The 22,184-nt window shown below is 34.7% G+C and overlaps 1 protein-coding gene across 3 annotated transcripts in view; it reads left to right on the top strand.

The window, feature by feature from the left end:
* EIF2AK3 (eukaryotic translation initiation factor 2 alpha kinase 3) overlaps positions 1-22,184 on the top strand; it is a 44,520-nt gene that overhangs the window by 8,175 nt on the left and 14,161 nt on the right. For 2 of the 3 annotated variants that reach the window (XM_026679877.2, XM_026679878.2), the window contains 10 exons: positions 5,299-5,493; positions 5,904-6,034; positions 7,326-7,560; positions 7,757-7,919; positions 15,021-15,158; positions 15,897-16,019; positions 18,189-18,409; positions 19,216-19,316; positions 20,780-20,902; positions 21,539-21,688. In XM_026679877.2, coding sequence (XP_026535662.1) covers positions 5,299-5,493; positions 5,904-6,034; positions 7,326-7,560; positions 7,757-7,919; positions 15,021-15,158; positions 15,897-16,019; positions 18,189-18,409; positions 19,216-19,316; positions 20,780-20,902; positions 21,539-21,688 — 1,580 coding nt within the window. The remainder of the gene's footprint in view (positions 1-5,298; positions 5,494-5,903; positions 6,035-7,325; positions 7,561-7,756; positions 7,920-15,020; positions 15,159-15,896; positions 16,020-18,188; positions 18,410-19,215; positions 19,317-20,779; positions 20,903-21,538; positions 21,689-22,184) is intronic. The other variant, XM_087945858.1, reaches the window with a different exon arrangement.

The following is a 22,184-nucleotide window of genomic DNA, read 5'->3' as shown; positions in this document are numbered from 1 at the left end:
TGAATCTCCTTATTCTTTCAATGGGAATATTTCCATATTTTTAGTCTGGATTTACAATGATTTCATCACCTTATGTACACTTCTTGCTACCATGAATGAGGAGAAAAATTAGAAATGAACATGCAAATGAATTCTTGTTGTCTTGTTCAATAATAAAGTTTAGAAACACTTTTTTTCTTTTAAAACTATACATTAGCTCTGTAACGCTAATGTATATTAACCAGGAGTAACAGTATAATCCATTCGATTCTTAATCTAGGATTTCAAGAATTCATAGTTCACTTTCAGAGTATGACCAATTGTAACATTTTTTACAAGAAACATTCTCCAAAACCAATCATATTACCAATTTGGAGTTCTTTCAAAACAGTTTATTGGAGTGATTGTGGAAACATCTTTGTGTGAGTGTTGGACCTCAAGGTGGATGCCATGATATCTAGTCTGCTTGTTTTTGTTAAGAAATATGTGTAAGAATTAAAAAATACTTTCAAGCAGGATATGCTTAAAGATCTTAATCATTAATGATGGTCTTAACCTTAATGATAATCTGTACTATTCTAGAAATCAGCTCTACCATTTAGGCAGTATGTTATTTTGTCTTGAACTAAAACTTTTCAGATTTCTCTCTTGATCTCTGCCATTTTGCTTCCTCAGTAGTTCTTAACTTAACTTATTTTTAAATATTGGCAGGGTGATCTGGCTTGTTTGTGTTTAGTTAATTGGTAACAGATTTTTTGTTGCTAAGGTGCAGAATGGTAAAATATGATGTCATGTGACTGCATCATGTAGCAATGCAATCTTGGTTGCCATCATAATTTATGCCACCAGATAAAGACCGAATGCATCAATTATCACATTAAACAAGAGGAAAACCTTCTAAGCACCAATTCCACCCGTGCCTTTTGCAATTTTGTAAACAACAAACTAAAAGACTCAAGGTCTATCCCACCCTTGATAGGACCTGATGGTAAAGACTGCAACGACGACACCATTAAAGCCAACATCTTTAACACATTCTTCGGCTCAGTATTGTAAACAGCAATGGATCATGCCCAGTATTTCCTAGCCGTACCACAGATAACAACAATGATCTAATACATATCGATTTTACAGAAGACAATGTTGAAAAAGCACTACGCAATCTAAAACCATCTCTATCTATTGGACCGGATGGAATATGTGCCTACTTCTTAAAAAAAGCTATCCACTGCCATAGCCAAACCTCTAAGCATAATCTTTGAAAAATCTTTCAGGACCAGCTCCTTGCCTAACCTATGGTCACAAGCCACAGTCATCCCCATCTTCAAAAAGGAGACCCAAGCCTAGTTGAAAATTACAGACCAATCTCCTTATGCTGCGTCACCTGTAAAGTCATGGAATCAATTATTAACCAATCCATCATCCTCCACTTAGAGACAAACAACCTACTCTCCAATAAACAATTTGGTTTCAGAAAAAAACTATCCTGTAATCTGCAACTCTTACACTGCAAAAACATATGGACGACACAACTCGACCAGGGCAAAGCAATAGACGCAATCTACATAGACTTCTGTAAAGCCTTTGATTCAGTGGTACACGACAAACTACTCCTAAAAATAAAATCCTATGGTATCTGGACAACTGAATAACTGGATAGAAGCATTCCTGGCAAACAGACAACAAATGGTCAAAATTGGGAGCGTCCTATCAAATTCTGTACCTGTCAATAGTGGTGTCCCCCAAGGCAGTGTTCTAGGACCAACTATCTTCATACTCTACATAAATGACCTCTGTGATCATATTAAGAGCAATTGCGTTCTCTTCGCTGATGATGTAAAGCTGTTCAATACCACAGACAATACTGCTACCCTACAAAAAGATCTTGACTATGTATCCGAATGGTCAAACAAATGGCAACTTCAAATCTCAACAAATAAATGCTCTGTCTTACATATTGGCAAAAAAAATCAGAAAATAAAATACAAGCTGAATAGTCAAGATCTTGTTGATGATCCAAGCTCTGTAAAGGACCTTGGAATACTCACCTCTAATGATCTAAGTGCTAGAGCCCACTGCAACTACATAGCCAAAAAGGCATTAAGAGTTGTTAACCTAATCCTACGTAGCTTTTTCTCTGGTAATATCACACTACTAACCAGAGCATACAAAACATTTGCTAGACCAATACTCGAATACAGTTCATCAGTCTGGAACCCACATTACGTATCTGATATTAGCACAATTGAGAAAGTCCAGAAATATTTCACAAGAAGAGTTCTCCACTCTTCTACTCGTTGTAGAATACCTTATGCCACCAGACTTGAAATTCTAGAACTAGAAAACCTTGAATTACGCCGTCTTCGGTCTGATTTAAGCATGGTATATAAAATCATACATTGCAATGTCCTACCTGTCAATGAATACTTCAGCTTCAACCATAACAACACAAGAGCACACAATAGATACAAACTCAAAGTTAACCGCACCAAACTTGATTGCAGGAAATACGACTTCAGCAATAGAGTGGTCAATGTCTAGAATACTCTACCCGACTCTGTAGTTTCTTCCCCAAACCCCAAAAACTTTAACCTTAGACTGTCTTCTATTGACCTCACCCCTTTCCTAAGAGGTCTGTAGGGGGCGTGCATAAGCGCACCAACGTGCCTACCGTCCCTGTCCTATTGTTTCTCCTATTCTTCTTTTATTTTTCTTATATGTACCCATTTCATGTATTCACAACTATGTATACACTTATACTTATTATCTTGTAAACAATTGGCAAATCAAATAAATAAATAAATAAATAAATAAATAATTCCAAGGTCACTTTGGTTATTAAGCAGGGTTAGAGTCCCAGGCAAGTTGGTGAAAAAGTGGCAGTGTCAGCCTTCAAGATCTTCCTCCTTTCCTTTGCTTCTTTCTGGCTGTCATGAGTAGGGTGGTGGTGGAAGGGGGAAATGTATGGGACGTGAGCCTAAAGTGTTACTAACTGATATTGTATAAACTGGAGAGGGTTTCTGATTCCTGCTTAGCTTTCTCTTCTCTGCACAACTGCAAACCTTTATCTGACTAAGCCAAGGTCAACTAATCATCTGCATGATGAAGTTCACAACTTTTAATTGGAAGAACCTTTTGAACTGTTGGGGATGGGAACATTTCACTCCCTTGATATATGTGATGTACGTGCCTATTTCCCCAGATTCAGAATTTTCTTGTTGCTACCACTGACTTCCAGTAAAAGACATCTTTTCTCTAATTACAAGAGTCTAAGTATTTCTTTCCTGGATTTTAAATGGAGCACCAGCTGACAGGCAGTTTAACTTCACATCAGCTTTCCCATTGACTATGCTTGTGGAAAGCCAGGAAGGAACATCACAACACCTGCAATCACATGACTGAAGCTGAGAATTGGGTATTGGATTAAATCCCCTTCATATAGTGCTATAACCTTGAACAGCTGCTGGATGAGTGATTGTAATTTAAGGTTTACCTGTAGAGATACTTATTTTGGTAGCATATTCATTTCTTAAGACATCAGTAGTTTCAGTGAAGAGATATATTCACATACGATGGAGCCATTGTGAATATAGCTTGCATGTATTAAAGTGGATAATTTTTTCATCTAGCTTTTTACATACTTCTGACCTTTTTTTTGCTTTACCTAACAAGTTAAATTATTTAACTTAAACCTTTCCTTTCCCAAATTTGAATTATTTAGATGTTTCATATTTCATTCAAATTGTTGCTTCTGTGCCATTTTAGAAATTTTTCATTAGGTAAATGAGGTGGTCCCATGCATATATGTTAATTACAAATTGTTATATAATTATACTATCCTTGGAATTCTGTTGCTTTATTCCTGCTCTTGTCTAGGATGAAATTTAGTATCTATAATTTGTTGCATGTTAATAATATATGTTCCAGTTCTACTCTTGATTTGTGCTTATACCTCTGCCAGATTTTGTTCCATATATTATTGAAATTACATGTGGCTTTTTATCTTTTAGAGTAAGACCTTTCCTTGTTTTTGATCCAAAATGCAGTGAATCCCTTATCTAAGAGCAGCAAATTATTTCTTTTTCTTTTTTTCTGGAAGAGACAATGGCTGAGACCTAAGAACTCTTAACAAACTATTCTATATCCTGAAGGGGCTTATAAATTTTATTTTTGAATAACAGGCCCACAAATTATATATTTAGCCTTGAAAGTAATTTGTACAAAGACATGGAGTCTGCTATTTTGAAAATGCAACAAGAAAATCTCAAGTATATGCACATTTCAGTTTTGTATAAGAAACACTTCCTTTGGGGAGGAGGGGTTAGTTTGTTCAAAGAAGATTAAAATATTAAACACCAAAATATTTAAAAAGGACAAAAGAATTTAAAAAAACACAACAAAAAAGACATTAAAAAGAAAACATGTAAAATATAATACAGCAATGTTAGTTTCCCACCACTTACGTAACAGGCCAAAAGAATTTTAAACTATTAAAATACTAAATCTGTTTACAAATTATTAGCCTAAAATCTATAAATCATATTATAACAAAATAGTTAACAGAGAAAATAACAATAATGAAATATATAAAAGTAGTAAAAATTGTGAACAATAATAAGAGAAAGACAAGATTGAAATTCTTAAGCCATCTCTTAACAAATTGTTACTGTAATCAACCTGTAGAAAATTTAGCATGATTTCAACCCTAAATTATTATTCTTTCCACAAGAAGAAAGTCTTCCTGTTCCATTCTTTTTCTCATAGCCTACATCAGGTATATCATTAGAGTTCACTATACCTTCCATTCTCAGGAAAAATTACTGTTTATGATTTTCCATCAAATCAAAAATCATTTAAATCTCTTTTAAAGAAGTGATGAGGCACATTTATAATCTATCGTTATAAACTTAACATGCCTTAAAACATTGATTTGCATCAAAATTGAATTTTCAATCCTTGGATGGTTTATTGAGAAGAGAACAGGTAAAAATAATGAAGTAATCTGGCTGAGATAGACACAGATAAATTAGCTTAGAAGTCAGTTTATCTAGCTGACTAAGAAATCAGTTTATCTCGCTGACTTAGAAATCAGTTTATAACTGAAGTAAATGATAATTTGTGTCATAGAATGTACTTTGAAAAACATGGGCCAATGCACAATTGTGGACATGCATTGGTTAATTACTTTTATGAGTCATTATTGTGGCATTTTTCTATTGATCTGGATCATTTTTGATTTTAAATGTTTCTATATTCTGCTCACCATTGTATTCTTTTTTTCATTATTAAAATGTATACTTCTATTTGAATATTTTGTAGGTGTTTGGGAATAAAATGATAATTCCCTCCTTGGATGGAGATCTTTTCCAGTGGGATCGTGACAGAGAGAGCATTGAAGCTGTTCCATTCACTGTTGAGTCACTTCTTGAATCATCCTACAGATTTGGGGATGATGTAGTTCTGGTTGGAGGAAAGTCCCGGACAACATATGGGCTGAGTTCATATTCAGGAAAGGTAAAAAAAGGGTTAGGGTTTGGCAACAGTTTGACACTTAATGTTTATGGGTTTTTGAAATTGTTTATAGACAACCTATCTGCTAACATTTTATAAAGCTTTGTAAAAGCTAGCTTGCCTTTTGCCAGTTTCAGTCATATCACAAATTGCATGTTTAATTTATTTCACTTATGTAATTCAGTAATTACCAATATGATTTGTAATAAAAAACACAAAATATTTTCTCTCAAAAACACTAGGGTATGAGTAAGTCCTTTAATTGTTGAGTTTGCTCTAAATGAAGCACCGTTTATATATGACTTGGGGTATACATTTTTACTTTTTGAATTGAATTATAAAAATGGAATAGAACATGAAATGTCAGAACTAAGGGAGAACCTGTTGAATTAAATATGTCCTTCTGGCCCCAGGTTAAATACATATGTTCAGCAATGGGCTGTCGTCGCTGGGATGATGATGAGATAGAGCAGGAAGATATTCTTCTCCTACATAGAACTCAGAAAACTGTTCGTGCTGTTGGGCCCCGCAGCGGCAATGAAAAGTATGTATAATATACTATTATTATGTCTTAATGACTATATAATTCTTCCCCATGGTTTCTGCATGATATACTTGCATCCCAAGGTTAGTACAGGTAGTCCTTGAACTTAAGACCACAATTGAGGCCAAAATTTCTGTTCCTAAGCAAGACAATTGTTAAATGACTTGCGCTATTTTACAACCTTTCTTGCTGAAGTTGTTAAATTAGTAACATGGCTTTTAAGCGAACTTGACTTCCACATTGACTTTGCTTGTTAGAAAGTTGCAAAAGGTGATTACATGACTCTGGAACACCGCAACCATCATAAATGAATGCCAGTTGCCAAGTGTCTGACTTTTATCTCATCACCGTGGACATGCTGGAATGGTTGTAAGTGTGAAAAATAGTCATAAGTCTCTTTTTTCAGCGTCATTGTAACTTCAAATGATCACTAAATGAACAGTTACAAGTCATGGATTATCTGTATTGGAATCTTCTATGGCTAGAGAAGATTATTCAGCAGAAAGCATAATTACCTTTCCTCTCAATTTTCTTTTGATTGCCACCACAACAACAGCATTTAATAATGGAAAGACTTCAGAATATATCTAGACCGGTCCGCGGAACAAGTCTTACCGGGCCGCTGGTTGCTGGGCGCCGCCATCTTTTTGGTAAAAAGTGCTTCCAGTGAGCTTTTCCAGGTAGAAAGCTCACTGGAAGCACTTTTCATCAAAAGATGGCGGCGCTAGCGTTTCCAGTGAGCTTTTCCGGTAGAAAGCCATTTCTACCCGAAAAAGCTCACCGAGCGCATGGCGCGCCATCTTTTGACGAAAAGTGCTTCGGTGAGATCACCGGAAGCACTTTTTCGTCAAAAAGATGGCGGCGCCAGTTCATGCTTGCACCGGGCGCGGCGCCCAGCTGATGCCGGTACCGGGTCGCGGCGTCAAAAAGGTTGGGGATCACTGTGTTAAAGGACAAAAGGTTGGAAATTACTGTAAAGATAAAATGTAAGCAGTGAATATTAACTTATATATCAACATATAACTTTCTTGTTCTATAATTAACAAATGACATAATTTAATAAATACTTCCTCCTGGAAAAAAAAACATGCGAATATAAGACAGATGTTGAGGTACTTTTTTATCAAGCTTATAGATTTTCTCACTTAATCCAGTTTTTAGTTAATAGTAGTACATTGGAAATTAGTTATACCAACCTAGTTTTACTATGTTTCTGAATGTTAGCATGCATTATTTCAGAAACAGTATGATAGAACTGATATGGAATCACAGTCTTGCCCTTTTTTTAAAGGTGGAATTTTAGCGTTGGTCATTTTGAACTACGTTATCTCCCGGAGACTGAAACAAGGGTAGGATTTCTTGAAGGGAATATGAAATCAAATATTAACAAAGAAGATTCTAAAATTATTTCGGAAGTAGAAGAACAGGAAGCTACAATGAAGGATACAGTGATAAAGGTTTCAGTAGCTGACTGGAAGGTTATGGCATTTAATAAGAAGGAAGGACATCTGGAATGGGAATACCAGGTACTGAAGATGGGAAATATGTTAATGCTGTTCAGAAACTTCATGTTATCAAAACATTTTTCATTTTCTTTTAGTATTGTGGAATTTAAACTTTTTAAAAGAATTATCTTATGTATAAAGTGTTCCTTGTATTTGTAAAACCTTCTGCATTAAAAACACATTTATTGAATGTATTTTTTAAATGATTTATTTTCAGTTTTGCACTCCAGTTGCTTCTGCTTGGTTGGTGAAAGATGGCAAAGTAATACCCATCAGTCTCTTTGATGACACAAGCTATACCTCTAATAACAACATCTTAGAGGATGAAGAAGATCTTGTAGAAGCTGCTCGAGGAGCTACTGAATCCAGTGTTTATTTAGGTATGCTGTCTATTTAAATATATGGCATCATTTTTGTCCCAATCTCTATAGATAACTTCTGTATTTTGTTTATATTTTTATGTTGTTTCTTTGTTTATATAGATTGATTTTTTCAAGAGAAAAATCATTTGAAACTGAGCTATGCTTTTAATGTATTTTGCATTAGCAGTTGCTGCTTCATATATACAATATGACCAGTACTTTTTTCATTGAGAAAAGATTTATATATTTTGAAATATATTTTGTGCATATTTATAGAAATAAACTCTATTGCCTACGATAAGGTTGCATTTCTTTTAAATGGGTGAAGGAGCAGACTGCAATTTTTAAATTATAAATATAGCTTGTAGTTGTTGGCCAAAGTATAATACACATAGTTTAACACAGTGGTTGCCAACAAATGGGCCACGGCCCACTGGTGGGCCGTGAGAAAATTTTGGTGGGCCGCAGAGAAATATCACCCCCAGAACACACACACTCCCAAAGCAATTAATCCAGGCTGTGCAGAAACACAAGGCTGCGCAGCACAAATGGCCCGCGGGAACCCTCCCCGCCCACTCACTCCTTACTCGGCAAACTTGCCTGCTAAATTGCTATTTTTCCTTTTCCTGATCATCATCTGTTCTTCTGTGCCCATAGATTTAGATTAGCTAGGAAGCAGAAAATGGTTGGATTTCTTATTTTCTAGCTAAGCACAGCTGAACCTCCCTTAGGACTGAAGGTTCTATTATTCAGTGCAGACTCACAGCAAGCAAATTTGAGAGACTGAGCTAGCCGATGACAGATATATAGATCACTGAATGATTCTGTGAGCAACTCAATCTGCCTGCCTGCTTTGCTTGATTTTGGGTAAAAGTTGCTCTTTTTTTAATAAAAAATTCAATATTCACATTCACGGTGAGTTGAGAGTTAATTTTGTGAGTTTGCTTGCTAGCAAATTTTATGAGTTTGCTTGCAAGCAAATTTTATGTGAAAGACTGAGCTAGCCATTGGCAGATAGATAGATCTCTGAATGAATCTGTGATTCTGTGAGCAACTCAATCTGCCTGCCTGCTTTGCCTGATTTTGGGTAAAAGTTGCTCTTTTTTAATAAAAAAATCAATATTTATATAAATATTTATAATATTTACATACAAACCATGCCTGCCAAGTCACATGACCAAGCCACACCCACAAATTAGGCCACACCCACAGAATCGGTTAGTGGTCCCTGGAATTTAAAATAATGAGTTTGGTGGTCCCTGAGGTCCAAAAGGTTGGCGACCCCTTGTTTTACAGCCTTCATTTTATGACCTACTCCTTAAACTTTTAAAGCAACTATGAATTCAGACATGCTCTCTGAAAACAATCATATGAGCCTTCCAAAAGAAACAACACTGTTAAAAGGTTAAAGTTTAATGTTGCTTTAAATATTCTGGCATATTTTTTAAAGCACTGTCCTATTAACTATGCCAAGTTTAATAATATAAAAACTTGGGGTGTAAACACTGGTGGTTGATTGTAGATCCTTCATTCTCTAACCTGATTGTGTTCCCACTGTGTACTCTGCTTGGATAAAATTATTATTTTTTCCTTAAGTGAGTCATTTGATTACTTGGGTGTGGAAAGACAGTTATTTCTATGTTTAAATTATTATAATATGCTTTCTGCTCTTTATTTCCATAAATACTTTACTGTAATATTGACTGTACAGTAAAATATATCTACCGTATTTGCCGGCGTATAAGACGACTGGGCGTATAAGACGACCCCCCAACATTTCCACTCAAAATATAGAGTTTGTTATATACTGCCGTATAAGACTACCCCTCTTCCACACACCTTCCACTTTTGCACTTTTTTTTTTTTTTGACGCACTTTTCTGCTTTGGACAATTTTGAAATGAGCTAATCCAATTTTGAACCAAGAATATGCAAATAGCTATGGAGTTTAGAAATGAGTTTTAAAAATATTTTTCATTGCTTACCATTAAGCGTAAAATATGTTGTAAATAAAATGAGAACACAGGAAACGTTCTCTTCTCAATACAGCTGATCTCTCTCTCTCTCTCTCTCTCTCACACACACACACAACCAAAAACCCGGACACTGAAAAGGCTGCCAAGGAACAGTATATTCAATGCCTTCTCTTTAATCAAGAAACAAGGAATTCCTTAGAATCTTTTTTTTTCCCCAAGTGGCCCTCTTTAAAAAAAAAATATGGAGGTAACACTTTCATTCAAAAAGTCTTCCAGTATCTGGAGTCGCTCAGACATATTGAAGTGAGGCAGGAGAGTAAGTGAAATTTGAAATGATCCAGCTACCGTTTTCTTCCCCTCCCGCCCGAAGGCCATTATCTCCACGTCAAAACGAACGAGGGAGGCAAAGAAGCCAAACACGCTAAAAAGGATCTCTTTATTTTCCTACACAAGGTCACACCTACTTTTCCGCATTCAAAGGACAACCTCTCCTCACCACCACCACACACACACACACCCCAATACCCGCAAACAATGTTCTGGGCATTAATCACCATTGCTACATTAACCTGGTAAATTTATACCCTGCCTCCCCCAGTGTTGCTTTGACGGCAGGATTTCACACAGCGGGCGCTCGCCGCTCTCTTCTCCGCTCTCCCACCGTTCGCACATGTTGGAAGCACCGTAAAACCTGATAACCCACCCGGGACTCCCCATCCTTAACCTACAGCGCGCGCTCACACACACACACACACACACACCCCGCTCCCCCAGCCTCCTCCCGGCTGCAACTCAAGCTCGAAGTGGGAGTCGGAGTCCTCCCGGCGTATAAGACACCCCCACTTGGAGGCATGTTTTTCAGGGCAAAAAAGTCGTCTTATACGCCGGCAAATACGGTAGGTTCAGATAGCATACTAATTCATAATGTGATTTGTTTGGATTTAGCTTAGTTGCTATATGGCTCGGTATATAATGTGATACCAGTCAGTTGTGATTTAATCAACGTTATGCTGTTTTTTTCTTTCTATTTTTATTTTATTTGAAAAAAGTTAAAATACAAACCTCAAAAGATTTAGAAAAAAAGAAAAAAGCAAACAAAACATTGAAAAAAATACTCTATTATCTATACACATATAGATCCCTTTTAGTTGAATACTGATTAATATATTACTACAATATTATTCCCAACCCCTGCTAAACAGGCCCCCAAATTTTTAAATTACTAAATCTATTTGTAAATTATTGTCCTGTCATTTATAGAGTATATTAATGACAAAATAGTTAAAATAAAGAACTATAATAGTTAAAAAACACAATGTTAAAATTTTAAAACTCTCTGTTAATAAACTATTATTGTAATCAATTTGTAGTAAATTTATCATAGCATCTTATCTAACCCAAATAATTCTGAAAGTTAAGAGTAATTCATCCTGGATGAAATATCTATGTTTGTTTCTTAATGCCATCTCTTATCAATTATTTTCTGGTAAAATATTATAATTTCAGTCTCCGCAATCAGTCGGTCTTTACAACAAAGTCCAGATGAAAATGGTTTCTGATTAGATGTGATAAATCCATTCCCCATATCTTAAATCTTACTATTGAAAACTAATTTATCACTTCTCCATTTAATCAGACTTCTGCTGTTGTAAAAGAATGCAGCCTTGAATTTCAAAGAGGTGTATGCAGTTAACTTAGTTATGTCTAGATCTTCATAGTCCATTGTTCTTTTCAACAGGTCTGCAACTTTCAAATCATATTCCTTTTGAGAGTCTTAATTTATCCAGAGCTACATGCACCTGAATATTTTTCAGAGCTATTATCATTTCATCAAACTTTTAAAAAAAACTTTCAACTAAAAATTGCATGTTACCAATTGCTGTTTTTTTAAATATCAGGCCCGCCCACCCTTACTTGTCTGTAGCCTGGTCCATTGTTGTCTGTGTAAGTTAGCCAGAAAACAAAGAACGCTGAAACTAAGTGAAGAAATAAATTAAAAAGCAGGGTAGATATTTTCTGGATATTTTGACCCAAGATTAAAAGAAAAAAAAAATTACAAATTAATAAAGTGCAAAACCCTGTAGTGATGAGTCCAATATTAATATAAACTAAATGAAATCACTTTCACTATCCAAAAACACGCTTTGTTTCCTTATAAGTGGAAGTTATTCAAAAGGGGGAGGGAGACATATAGAGTCCAACAGGTGGTTAAAATAAATCAGTATTCAATTGACCAGTCAACTTTTAAAGATAAAAAGCAAAGTAAACCAGAAGGTTCAAAAAGTGAAGTTAACACCCAGGCATGCTTAAGAAAACAAACTGCTGAGAAGATGGGTTATCAGTTACTTTCTGACTTCACCCACATGGAACTGGAATCTTCAAGGCTTCACTTCCCCCTTGGGTTCATGGTCCTCCAAAAACTGCCTTGGGTGATTCCTAAGTGCTCTCATTCAAATCCAGAGAGCAGCACTGGCAGATTTTTGTAGCCAAATCTGCAGATTGTTTGCAAGGAAAAAATTACCTTTACTGTTCGGCAATCGTCTTGGGAAGGAATCCAACAAGCTATGTTTTTTTGCTTGTTTTCTTTGCTTTTTTAAAAAATGCTTGAGAAAATCATGGCTTGGTACAGCATTTAATTTAGTAAAATCATTTGCCACCCATCTCGATTGTAAACGCAGTCTAAGTTTAATCACCATGAAACCACTCCTCAGAAGTGATTTCCTCAGTCACTCAGAATTATGGATAACATCTAAGCGCAAAGTTTAGACTTGGCCATTTCATACTTTTTATTTCTAAATTTTATTTATAAATATTTCTAATTTGCCTGGTATATGACATACTACTTATTCAAATTTTAGTCCTAAAATATATAAGATCTAAAGCTGAAGCGACATCTCTAGTATATAGTCTGTGAAGTTTCTCTAGCTATATAAAGTTTCTGAAGTTTCTATAGGCAAGTTCCTGGATAGCAGATTGAATTGGATTTATTGTTGGTAGTATGAAACTGGATGATGTGATCTGTATGCTACTATGGTAAATATGTTTGTATATATTTATTTGCATAATTAAATGCTGAGTAGAGGTTATCTTTTTGTAGGAAGCTTAAGCAGAAGATGTTAACTTATTTGCTGGTGGAATTTTATATTGTACATTTTAGAATTTTCTAGTAAACAGATCTTTGATATATAGATGTGGTCAAAAGTATTGGTATCCTGCCACACATTTCCCAGAGTTCTAATTTTCCATGAAGTATCATAGGTTGAAACTGACATAAGTAAATGGTATCTACCATGCTTTATTCTACAGTACATAGAACAGGCACTTTGCTTTTGATGTATGAGTTAAAATAGTCTTATAAATATCAAAACAAATGAAAATGACATAAATATAATTATTGATACCCCTTAGAAGTTAAAAGACATTGAATTTTAGTGATCTCAAGCAGACTATTTAATTAATACAGGTGTATCAGTCATTCATCCTATTTGAATGGAGAAAAATATTCAAGCATTCTGTGTCATTCTTTGCACCAGGGTAAATATGGACAAGAAAATGTAAAGCAGATGAGTTTTCTATGAGGAAGAAACAAAGAAGTAATAGCTAAGCATTATAAAGATTTTTTAAAAATCTATAAAGAGCTTCATGTTTTTGTGACCACCACTGCTAATCTTTTCAAGAAGTTTAAGATTAATGAGTCTAGAGCCAATCTCCTTGAGCATGGCTGCAAGAAAAATATTGCTCCCAGATTGCACAGAAGAATAATTTGAATGTTGGAAAATTGAGAATTTCAAAACAGATCCTGGCTGATCTCCAAGATTGCAGTGCAACAATATCGCACTGTGTATTGTTGCCTGACTGAAAGCGACCTCCACACTCCCTTAGACAGGCGCAAAAGAAGCCAAAACAGAATTGGCTAAAATGCATGTTGACAAGCCACAATATAACTGGGAAAAAGAATATCCTTTGGACAAATGAAACAAAATTAGAGCTTTGGGTAAGTCACAGCAGTTCTACTTTCACTGAAAAAAAAGTGCTGCTTTTAAAGTAAAGAACAAATCTATTGTGAAAACTAGAGGCTTCATAATGTTGCTTTAATGCCTTTGGCACTGGGTATCTTAAATCTGTGCAGGGTCCAAAGAAATCAGAAGATTATGAACGCCTCTTGGAATGAAATATAATGGCCAAAACTATCTCAGTTTCAAGTCATGGATGGATAATCATCTAAAACAGGGGTGTAAAATTCAATTTCATTGAGGGCCGCATCAGGGCTGTGGTTGACCTCGGGAGGGGGGGCAGGTGGGCATGGCCAATTGCATGGACGTGGCTAGTTTGACACTACTCCCAAATTGCTGGCATGTTTCTTCTTTACATTGGATAGACCAGGCCAAAGCCAGGCTGACCCAATCTTTCCTTTTTGCATTAGATAGACCAGGATAGCCCTGCAGGCCAGATGAAACTACATCACAGGCCAGATGCGGCCTGCAGGCCTTGACATCCCTGATCTAAAACAAACAGTACATCTAAAAGTACCCAAGAATGATTGAAAAGCCAACTTCAGGCTGTTCTGACTCAGCCTGCTAAGATTCCTGATCTGAACATTACATAGAACATGGAGAAAGGTGAAACTTATAGTTAGGAAAAAGAACACATGAAAACTAACAACAAGTGGAAGTTTGTTCAAGAAGAGTTTTGCCTATTGAGAAGTATAGAAGGCTTATTCATAACTACAGAAAGTGCCTGATTACAATTGTTGCCTGAAAAGGATAAGCTATGAAATACCAGATTAGAAATATCAATAATTACGTCCATTTTCATTTTATATTAAGTCATACATTGAAAGCAAAGTGTCTGCTGCATAGCCTATGGAATTAGTCATAATGAATATGATCTAACTGTTAATTTTACAACAAATTGGGAAATGGAGGGAGAGCATCTACATACCTTTGGTAGCACCTGTACTTATATTAATTTTTAATGAGGTGGTCTCAGCTATTGAGAATATACAATTATTAGTTCACTACTGGATTTTTTTTAAAAAAAAAAATCTGTCTTGGGAATACCCAAAACTTTTACATACTGTTTTGAAATTTAAAGAATGAAGCTTATCAGTCCTATAAAATTACTACTGCTGATTTTATATGCAGGAATGTATAGAGGTCAGCTATATCTTCAATCATCAGTTAGAATTTCTGATAAATTCCCTACTAACCCTAAAGCTTTGGAATCCCGAAATGATAATGCCGTTATTCATTTGCCTGTGATCAAGTGGAAGCCTTTGATTCGTAAGTAATTTATCAGATTTATTACTTTTTAAAAAATGGATGGAATATAATTTTTGATAAAAAATTATGAATGACTTTTAGCTATTGGAAACTTTCCTGTATCTTTTCTAAGATATCACATTATATACTGAAATATGTATTTCATAATTTACTAACTTTATAAAAGTAACATCAACAAGTAGTATTACCAGGGAAAAAAGCAATGCTGTTTACTATTGATAAAAACTATAATAAGGAATTTTTATATTCTTTCAGTAATAAGAATAAGTATGTAGTTTGATTTTTTCTGAAAATATTGCATTGATAAATGTATTGGAATTTGCATTTGGAAGCCTGTACATAGATATAATATTGCCATCAAAAATATAAGAATTCCATATCAACAGTCCATTAATTATCCAATAAATTCATTTAATATTATTAATATTAACATGGAATTATGGGTTTTATAACACATGGAAAACAGATACTGTGGCATAGCTGTGTACATTCTCAATATTTTTGGATAATTAAAATAATCATTAATTGAACTTGTGTGGTTTCCTTTTGCCAACTCTTTGTGGTCTTTTATAACAGACAAAAATGTTTTCTAAAAGATAACTTCCATTGCTCTTGAAAAGTGCTAAAAAGGTCAGAACATAAAAAATTATGTAATTTTAATCTTGATCATTATTGAATTAATATTGATAAAACTTAAAAATGTGCTAAGAGCAGTTATAAAAAGTGCTTTCTTTTTAGATTCTCCATCAAGAACACCCGTGCTGGTAGGATCTGACGAATTTGATAAATGTCTCAGCAATGACAAGTTTTCTCATGAAGAATATAGTAATGGTGCTCTGTCAGTTCTGCAATATCCATATGGTGTGTGTGAATTGTGCTTTATTTTCAACTATAAGTTCAAAAGATTATTGCATTTACATTAGGATCTATGGTTTTCACTAATTTAAACAAAAATCACAATGCTGGTATATCTGTACAACTGTTATTGGCCTTTTTGGTAAATTATGGTTCTAGATAAATTAATGATACTGTTTTATATTCACTAAATAACTTAGAACAGGGAGACTAGTTCCAAAAAGACACTGTCTTTGGCATAATGTTCAAAAGAAAGACAATATAATTTAGCAAAGAAAAAAGAAGAATGGACCAAAACAAAATACAGTGAAAAATCTTTTACAATATAGAGCTTTCCTATCTTGTCTACATAAAATTGCCCACACCAGCTGAAACTATTCCTAGAGATTTTTTGGAATTTGCCCCCATTCACTACATGAATGTTCACATGATTAAAATCAATTCCTGTCTGTATATACAATATATGTATGTTTGGTTATACATGCTTTTCAAAATTATACTAAAAAAAGGCAAAGCAAAAAAAAATTATCAACAAAATTAACTATATAAAATAAAGCACCCCGTTTACAGAATTAATTGACTTATCTATATATAGCAGTCATATCTCTCACATTAACCATAATTATACAGAAGTGGGCAGGTATATACATGTAAATTCATACATGCTTCCCAGCTATATTCCAATAGGAATAGTAAAAATGGGAAAATAAGATTGTGATAGAGAAAGAGAAATTGATTGTTTTACTGAGAAATAAAGAGAATTAAAAAAAAAAAAATCCTAGATGGATGTGAAGCAAAAGGAAGAAATCATTGGGCCCAGAAAAAATAGTAAAGATTTACAAAAAAAATGTTTAATTCTCCAAGAAACAACCTTTCCTGAGGTACTGATCAAAGGATCCAGCTTTGTAGCAATAATATTTGCTACATTTGCACCTCCTACTTATTGTTTATAACAGCATTTTTTTTTTATCAAAGAGAACCCCTCTGAGGGCCACCAAACTTGGATTTTGTAGTATTTTGCTTGATAGTGTGGATTCAGATTTGACTATCATCTCAGCTGGGTTCTCAAACTGCTTTTTTCATTACATAGAGGGCAGACAAGTAAAATCAGTAGTCTTAAAACCTTACTCAGTATTCCTAAATCAGGATAATTTTGAAAAAACTAATTTATTTTTAACAGGAAGATTTGTAAATGTAAGAAAACTATTTTTCTTTATGAACGATCAAATATTGGCAGTACAATTTAAACTCACTAAAATCAAATAGTTAAATGAAAAGGGCAGACAAAAGGTCAGGTTATATTTCATGTAAAATATTCTCTCATTTTAACTGCCACAAAAGTATTTCCATATAGCCCATGCGAAGCTGAGGTAAAATTATCCATTTGCAGTAGAGAAGACAAAATACAAATACACTGAAATAGAGGATTGTTGTGTGGATGGGAGGAGGATGTGCTTGGACTTGAAAAGTCCTTTCCTCAATTTAGAGACATACAGGTATACAAACATCTTGCAGGTTCGCTGGAACTTATTTCTAGGATACTTCTAGAGGTCTGGGAGAATGAACTAATCACATGTTGATTTTTGATACCATTACTACTACATTGGTGTCAGAAGCACCCACCAAGGCACCTGAGTTGAAAGGATTAGCCAGTGACATCACTTGTGCCTAATGGATGCCCAAAGGGGCCCCTTTCATGTCTCTGGTATTTTCCTACTGAAGTGGTACCTGTTTTATCTATCTGCATTTATAGAATGCTTTAGAACTTACGTTGGCATGAACTAGAACAAATTTACAGGAGCTCATTCCATCATGAGGCTTGTAGTCACATTTCCCTCCCCCCCCCTCTCGATATTTGATGTTGTTTCATCTTTGTAGCACCATTTTTTCAGCCTGGATAGAGTCCATAGTTAAAAAGGAATTGACCAGCATCCCAAATAACTCATTATGCAGGATTAGCTATAGCAACCCTGGGGAAAAAAATACCTTACCTTTCCTATATCTCCAATAATCTCTACGTCCTCTGTTCAGTTTGGACATCCCACATTCAAGCCTGAACAGTACATTGGGATACCCCAGAGTGTGGCTATGTTCGGATACCCCAGAGTGTGGCAAATAACATGATTTAAGTGAGTTTTAGAAAATATTTAATAACGTTCACTATTTCAATTATAGATAATGGCTATTTTTTACCATACTACACACGAGAGAGGAATAGACGAAGCACACAGATAACTGTAAGATTTTCTGAAAATATGAATTCAAAGATCATCCGGAAAAAAGATCCAGTTCTACTTCTGCACTGGTGGAAAGAAATTGCTTGTACCATCTTATTTTGTATTATGGCCACAACTTTCATTGTGCGCAGGCTTTTCCATCCTGATGCTCATAACCGGGTAAGTATAGGATTCTAGAAGTGAAAGTACACATATTTTAATGGAGAACTTTGCATCTAATCATCAATATTAAAATAATTAAAAGGTATTTCAGATCAGCTTTGATTGTATGCTTCATCTTTAGTACAATAAAAGTGACATTTAGAATTATAAACAAGATTTCTAAATTATTAATATCTTTCAATCATGTTCTTTAAATTTTTATACCATGTTTTCACACAACCACACCATATGGTCAGAAGGATGTTATGTGATGCCACTCAACATCCAATACCAGAGATTGAAAAAATTATCTTAAATAGTTCTGCAACTGTCACTTTTTAAATTTGCATCAGAGTAGCTGAGAATATTTATTTATGAAATGTATACTGTTCAGTTTGAAGGACTCTAATAAATATACAAGAATAACAAAGTCAAAGCAAATATTTAAATATATGCAGAACACTGAAAATACCTGAAAAGATTATATTAACATTTATGCCTTTGGTACCGGAAACTCCCTCCCAGCTGATACCAAAATACTTCTAAACAGCTAGGTTTTTACTTTCTACAGAAATATATTATAACAAATTTTCTAATGAAGGAAACCCTCAGAGAAAATGCTCATTTTGAGATCCATCCTTTCTTTCTTTCTTCAGCAGCCATTCTCCCTACTCAGATTGAGTGGGTGATAGAATCTGTGATAATGGTTTTTGTGATATCTTATTTACCTGCATATTTTAGAAATCCAGAATACACATCTGAAATTAGATAATTTTCCTATTAACATTTCGGTTTCATTGACTTTTATTTGTTTTATTTATCAGCAGCGGAAGGAGTCTGAAACTCAGTGTCAGACAGATAATAAAAATGAACAAACCAAAGACAACAGCAGAGATGACCTTAAGAATTTTGGATATATATCAAGGTAAAAGTAGTCATTCTTTGACAAAATGCATTCATTGCAATAGCCTTTGAAAAATAAACATTGATAGTTTTAATTTGCTTTGGTTTGTATTAAAAGTAGTGGGTACATTTTATGTTGGAGGAGTATTATACTAGCATTATTTCCAAATTCATTTTTCTTGAAAGCACAGTATCTCCACCTCCTTTCAATAAGTTGTCTCTTGCTGCTTTTTAAGAAGAGTAATAAGAGAAACTGTTGTTGCAAGGAGAAGAAATGAAGTTTTGGTATGCTTGTTAATGTCAGAAAAAATGCTGGGTGTGGGATTATAAAAGCTTTAAGGGTAACTGCTATTTCAATAATGCGTTATGGTATGGTTTTCTGTGATGCATTTTCTTACCCTTTGAAAAAAAAAACTTTAAATGGAGGAAGTATATTAAGATAATATTGGAAATACTGTATTTCAGGGTTTTACATGCAAATGATTAATTTTATGTTTCCCTACATTAATGAAATTTCAAATAAAATATGAAACTGTTTTAAAAATAAACTGATAAAGATTGCTAAGTAACAACAAGTAATAAAAAACCCATTAGCAGCTTTATAAAAGACTTGTGCTTTCATGCTCATCATTACTGGTAGCCAGAGCCTCTATACCTATGATGGTGAACCTATGGCACGCGTACCACAGGTGGCAAGCAGAGCCATTTGTGCCAGCATACGAGCTGCAGGCAAGCTTACCTCACTGCGCATGTGCATGCCTCACAGCTGATTTTCAGCCAGTTTGAGGCCTTTTTTGGCCTCCCAAAGGTTTGACGAAGGATTCTGCAGGCTTTGCAGGCTGAAAACTAGCCCCGTTTCATCACTTCCTGTTTTTCTGAAAATACCAGAAGTGATGAAACGGGGCTAGTTTTTGGCCTGCAGAAGCCTTCCTAAAGCCTCTGGGAGGCCAAAAAAGGCCTCAAACTGATCAAAAATCAGCGGTGAGGTGCAGTGCAGATAAGGGGGTGGATGGGTGGGGATTGCGCGCGCATGCGTGGGGGCATGCATTGCCCTCCGGGTGCTGGAGTGCGAGCGTGCAAGTACGCACACAATTTTTTGCACAGGAGCCCAAAAAGGTTAGCCACCACTGCTCTATACTGACTTATCTGTCAATCCACAACACAAACTTCATGACCGGCATACATTAAGAGATCACTGGTCTCTTAGTAGACCAGTTAAAAATATATTCTGTTGAACTGAAAGTGTAAGTAACAATAAAATTCAGGCTTTTTTAACCTTAGTGTTGATCAAGGAGTGACTTTTTTTCTTCAGTAGCAAATGTAGACACCAAGCAACTATTAGCAGGTCATTATGTTGAATGTCTGTTCACATACATTGACCAGACAACTAACAACTCAAATATGTGAATCATCAAATAAAAGCCTATGTTAAATTAGTAGTGTGCAAGTACAGGAAAAATCAGTTTACTTTGTGTTTTCTTGCAGGTATCTGACAGATTTTGAACCAGTTCAATGTCTCGGTCGTGGAGGTTTTGGAGTAGTATTTGAAGCCAGAAACAAAGTTGACGATTGTAACTATGCTATTAAAAGAATTCGTCTTCCAAATAGGTAATTACATACCTTTCTGGTTGTTTTCATATTCTGCTCTAGATGGCACCAAGGATCACGTATTGGTTGGTGTTGTTTTAGAACCATTTTATTCAATGGCTGGGAAAGTTTTCATAATTTAAAAAGTAATATTAGATATTATAAGAAATCAGTGTTAGTAGTTTCAATAATAATTATAGCAAAAATAATTTCAGTAAATTTTTCAACATTCTCTTGGAACCTTCTATAAATGTCCCTCAACTGTATTTTAAAAAAAAAATACAAAGTGACTATAGTTAAGAATATTTTTGTTGTGGTTTGAAACATTTTATGTTGGAATACTTGCATTATTTCTACATCCATGTAATGTTAGGACTACTAGAAAAAGAAGTTTAAGTTCTCCAGCTTTTAACTCAAAAGGGTTCAGTTCTGAAATTATAATGATATGCATAAAAGAGTTCAAATAAAATTTTGGGTTGAATAAGGTTTTTTCCAAGAAAATAGACTATTTCAATTAATTACTGAGTAGGATGTATAATTTACATGCAAGGAAATGAAAGAAAATCTATTTTGTCAGCTGAAAAGGTCAAATGTTAAATGACCAATTTACCCAGCATAAATCTTTTCTCTTTTTTGTTGCATTATCTCAAATTTTAGAGAGCTGGCACGTGAAAAGGTCATGCGTGAAGTTAAGGCATTAGCAAAACTTGAACACCCTTCTATTGTTCGATATTTCAATGCTTGGTTAGAAGCACCACCTGAGAGCTGGCAAGAAAGAATGGATGCGCTGTGGTTGAAAGATGAGAGGTATTTACTTTAGTTTTTAGAAAATGTATACATTCATTAAAGGGCTCTGGAAATATGATGGTGTTCACAAATCTTGTTAAATCAAAATTTTGCAGAATAGTATCTATAGAGGAACCAAGACATAGTCAGAAGAATATAATGTAGCCACTTCGATAAAAACTGAGAAATGTGGCTCTGGTGTAATGCCTGGATTGGAGATTTGACGGAACTCACCTTATTATTCCATTATTGCTTCAGTAGGGGATAAAAGTCAGAATATACATGTATTGAATAACTCAGAAACTAAAAAGAGGACTCAGACAGTGTAAATTCTCCCCTCAATAGGGGAGTATTGTCTATTTGTGCCTTTATAGGTCTAATATAGTTTGGTAGTTGTGATTTAATATGCAAACCTCTCATTTTTGCTTAGTATTTCTATATTTTAAAAAGTGTTAAAAATTGACATGCATTTTCAGAAATGCTTTTTCCATTGCATAAAATTTCTGGCACAGGTTTT

Source organism: Notechis scutatus, chromosome Z (assembly GCF_049901735.1).
Source record: "Notechis scutatus isolate UNSWTSFEM ecotype Mainland chromosome Z, rNotScu1.2, whole genome shotgun sequence".
Classification (NCBI taxonomy): Eukaryota; Metazoa; Chordata; class Lepidosauria; order Squamata; family Elapidae; genus Notechis; species Notechis scutatus.
Note: the sequence above shows the minus strand (reverse complement) of the source record. Positions and strands in the feature narration are given on the sequence as shown.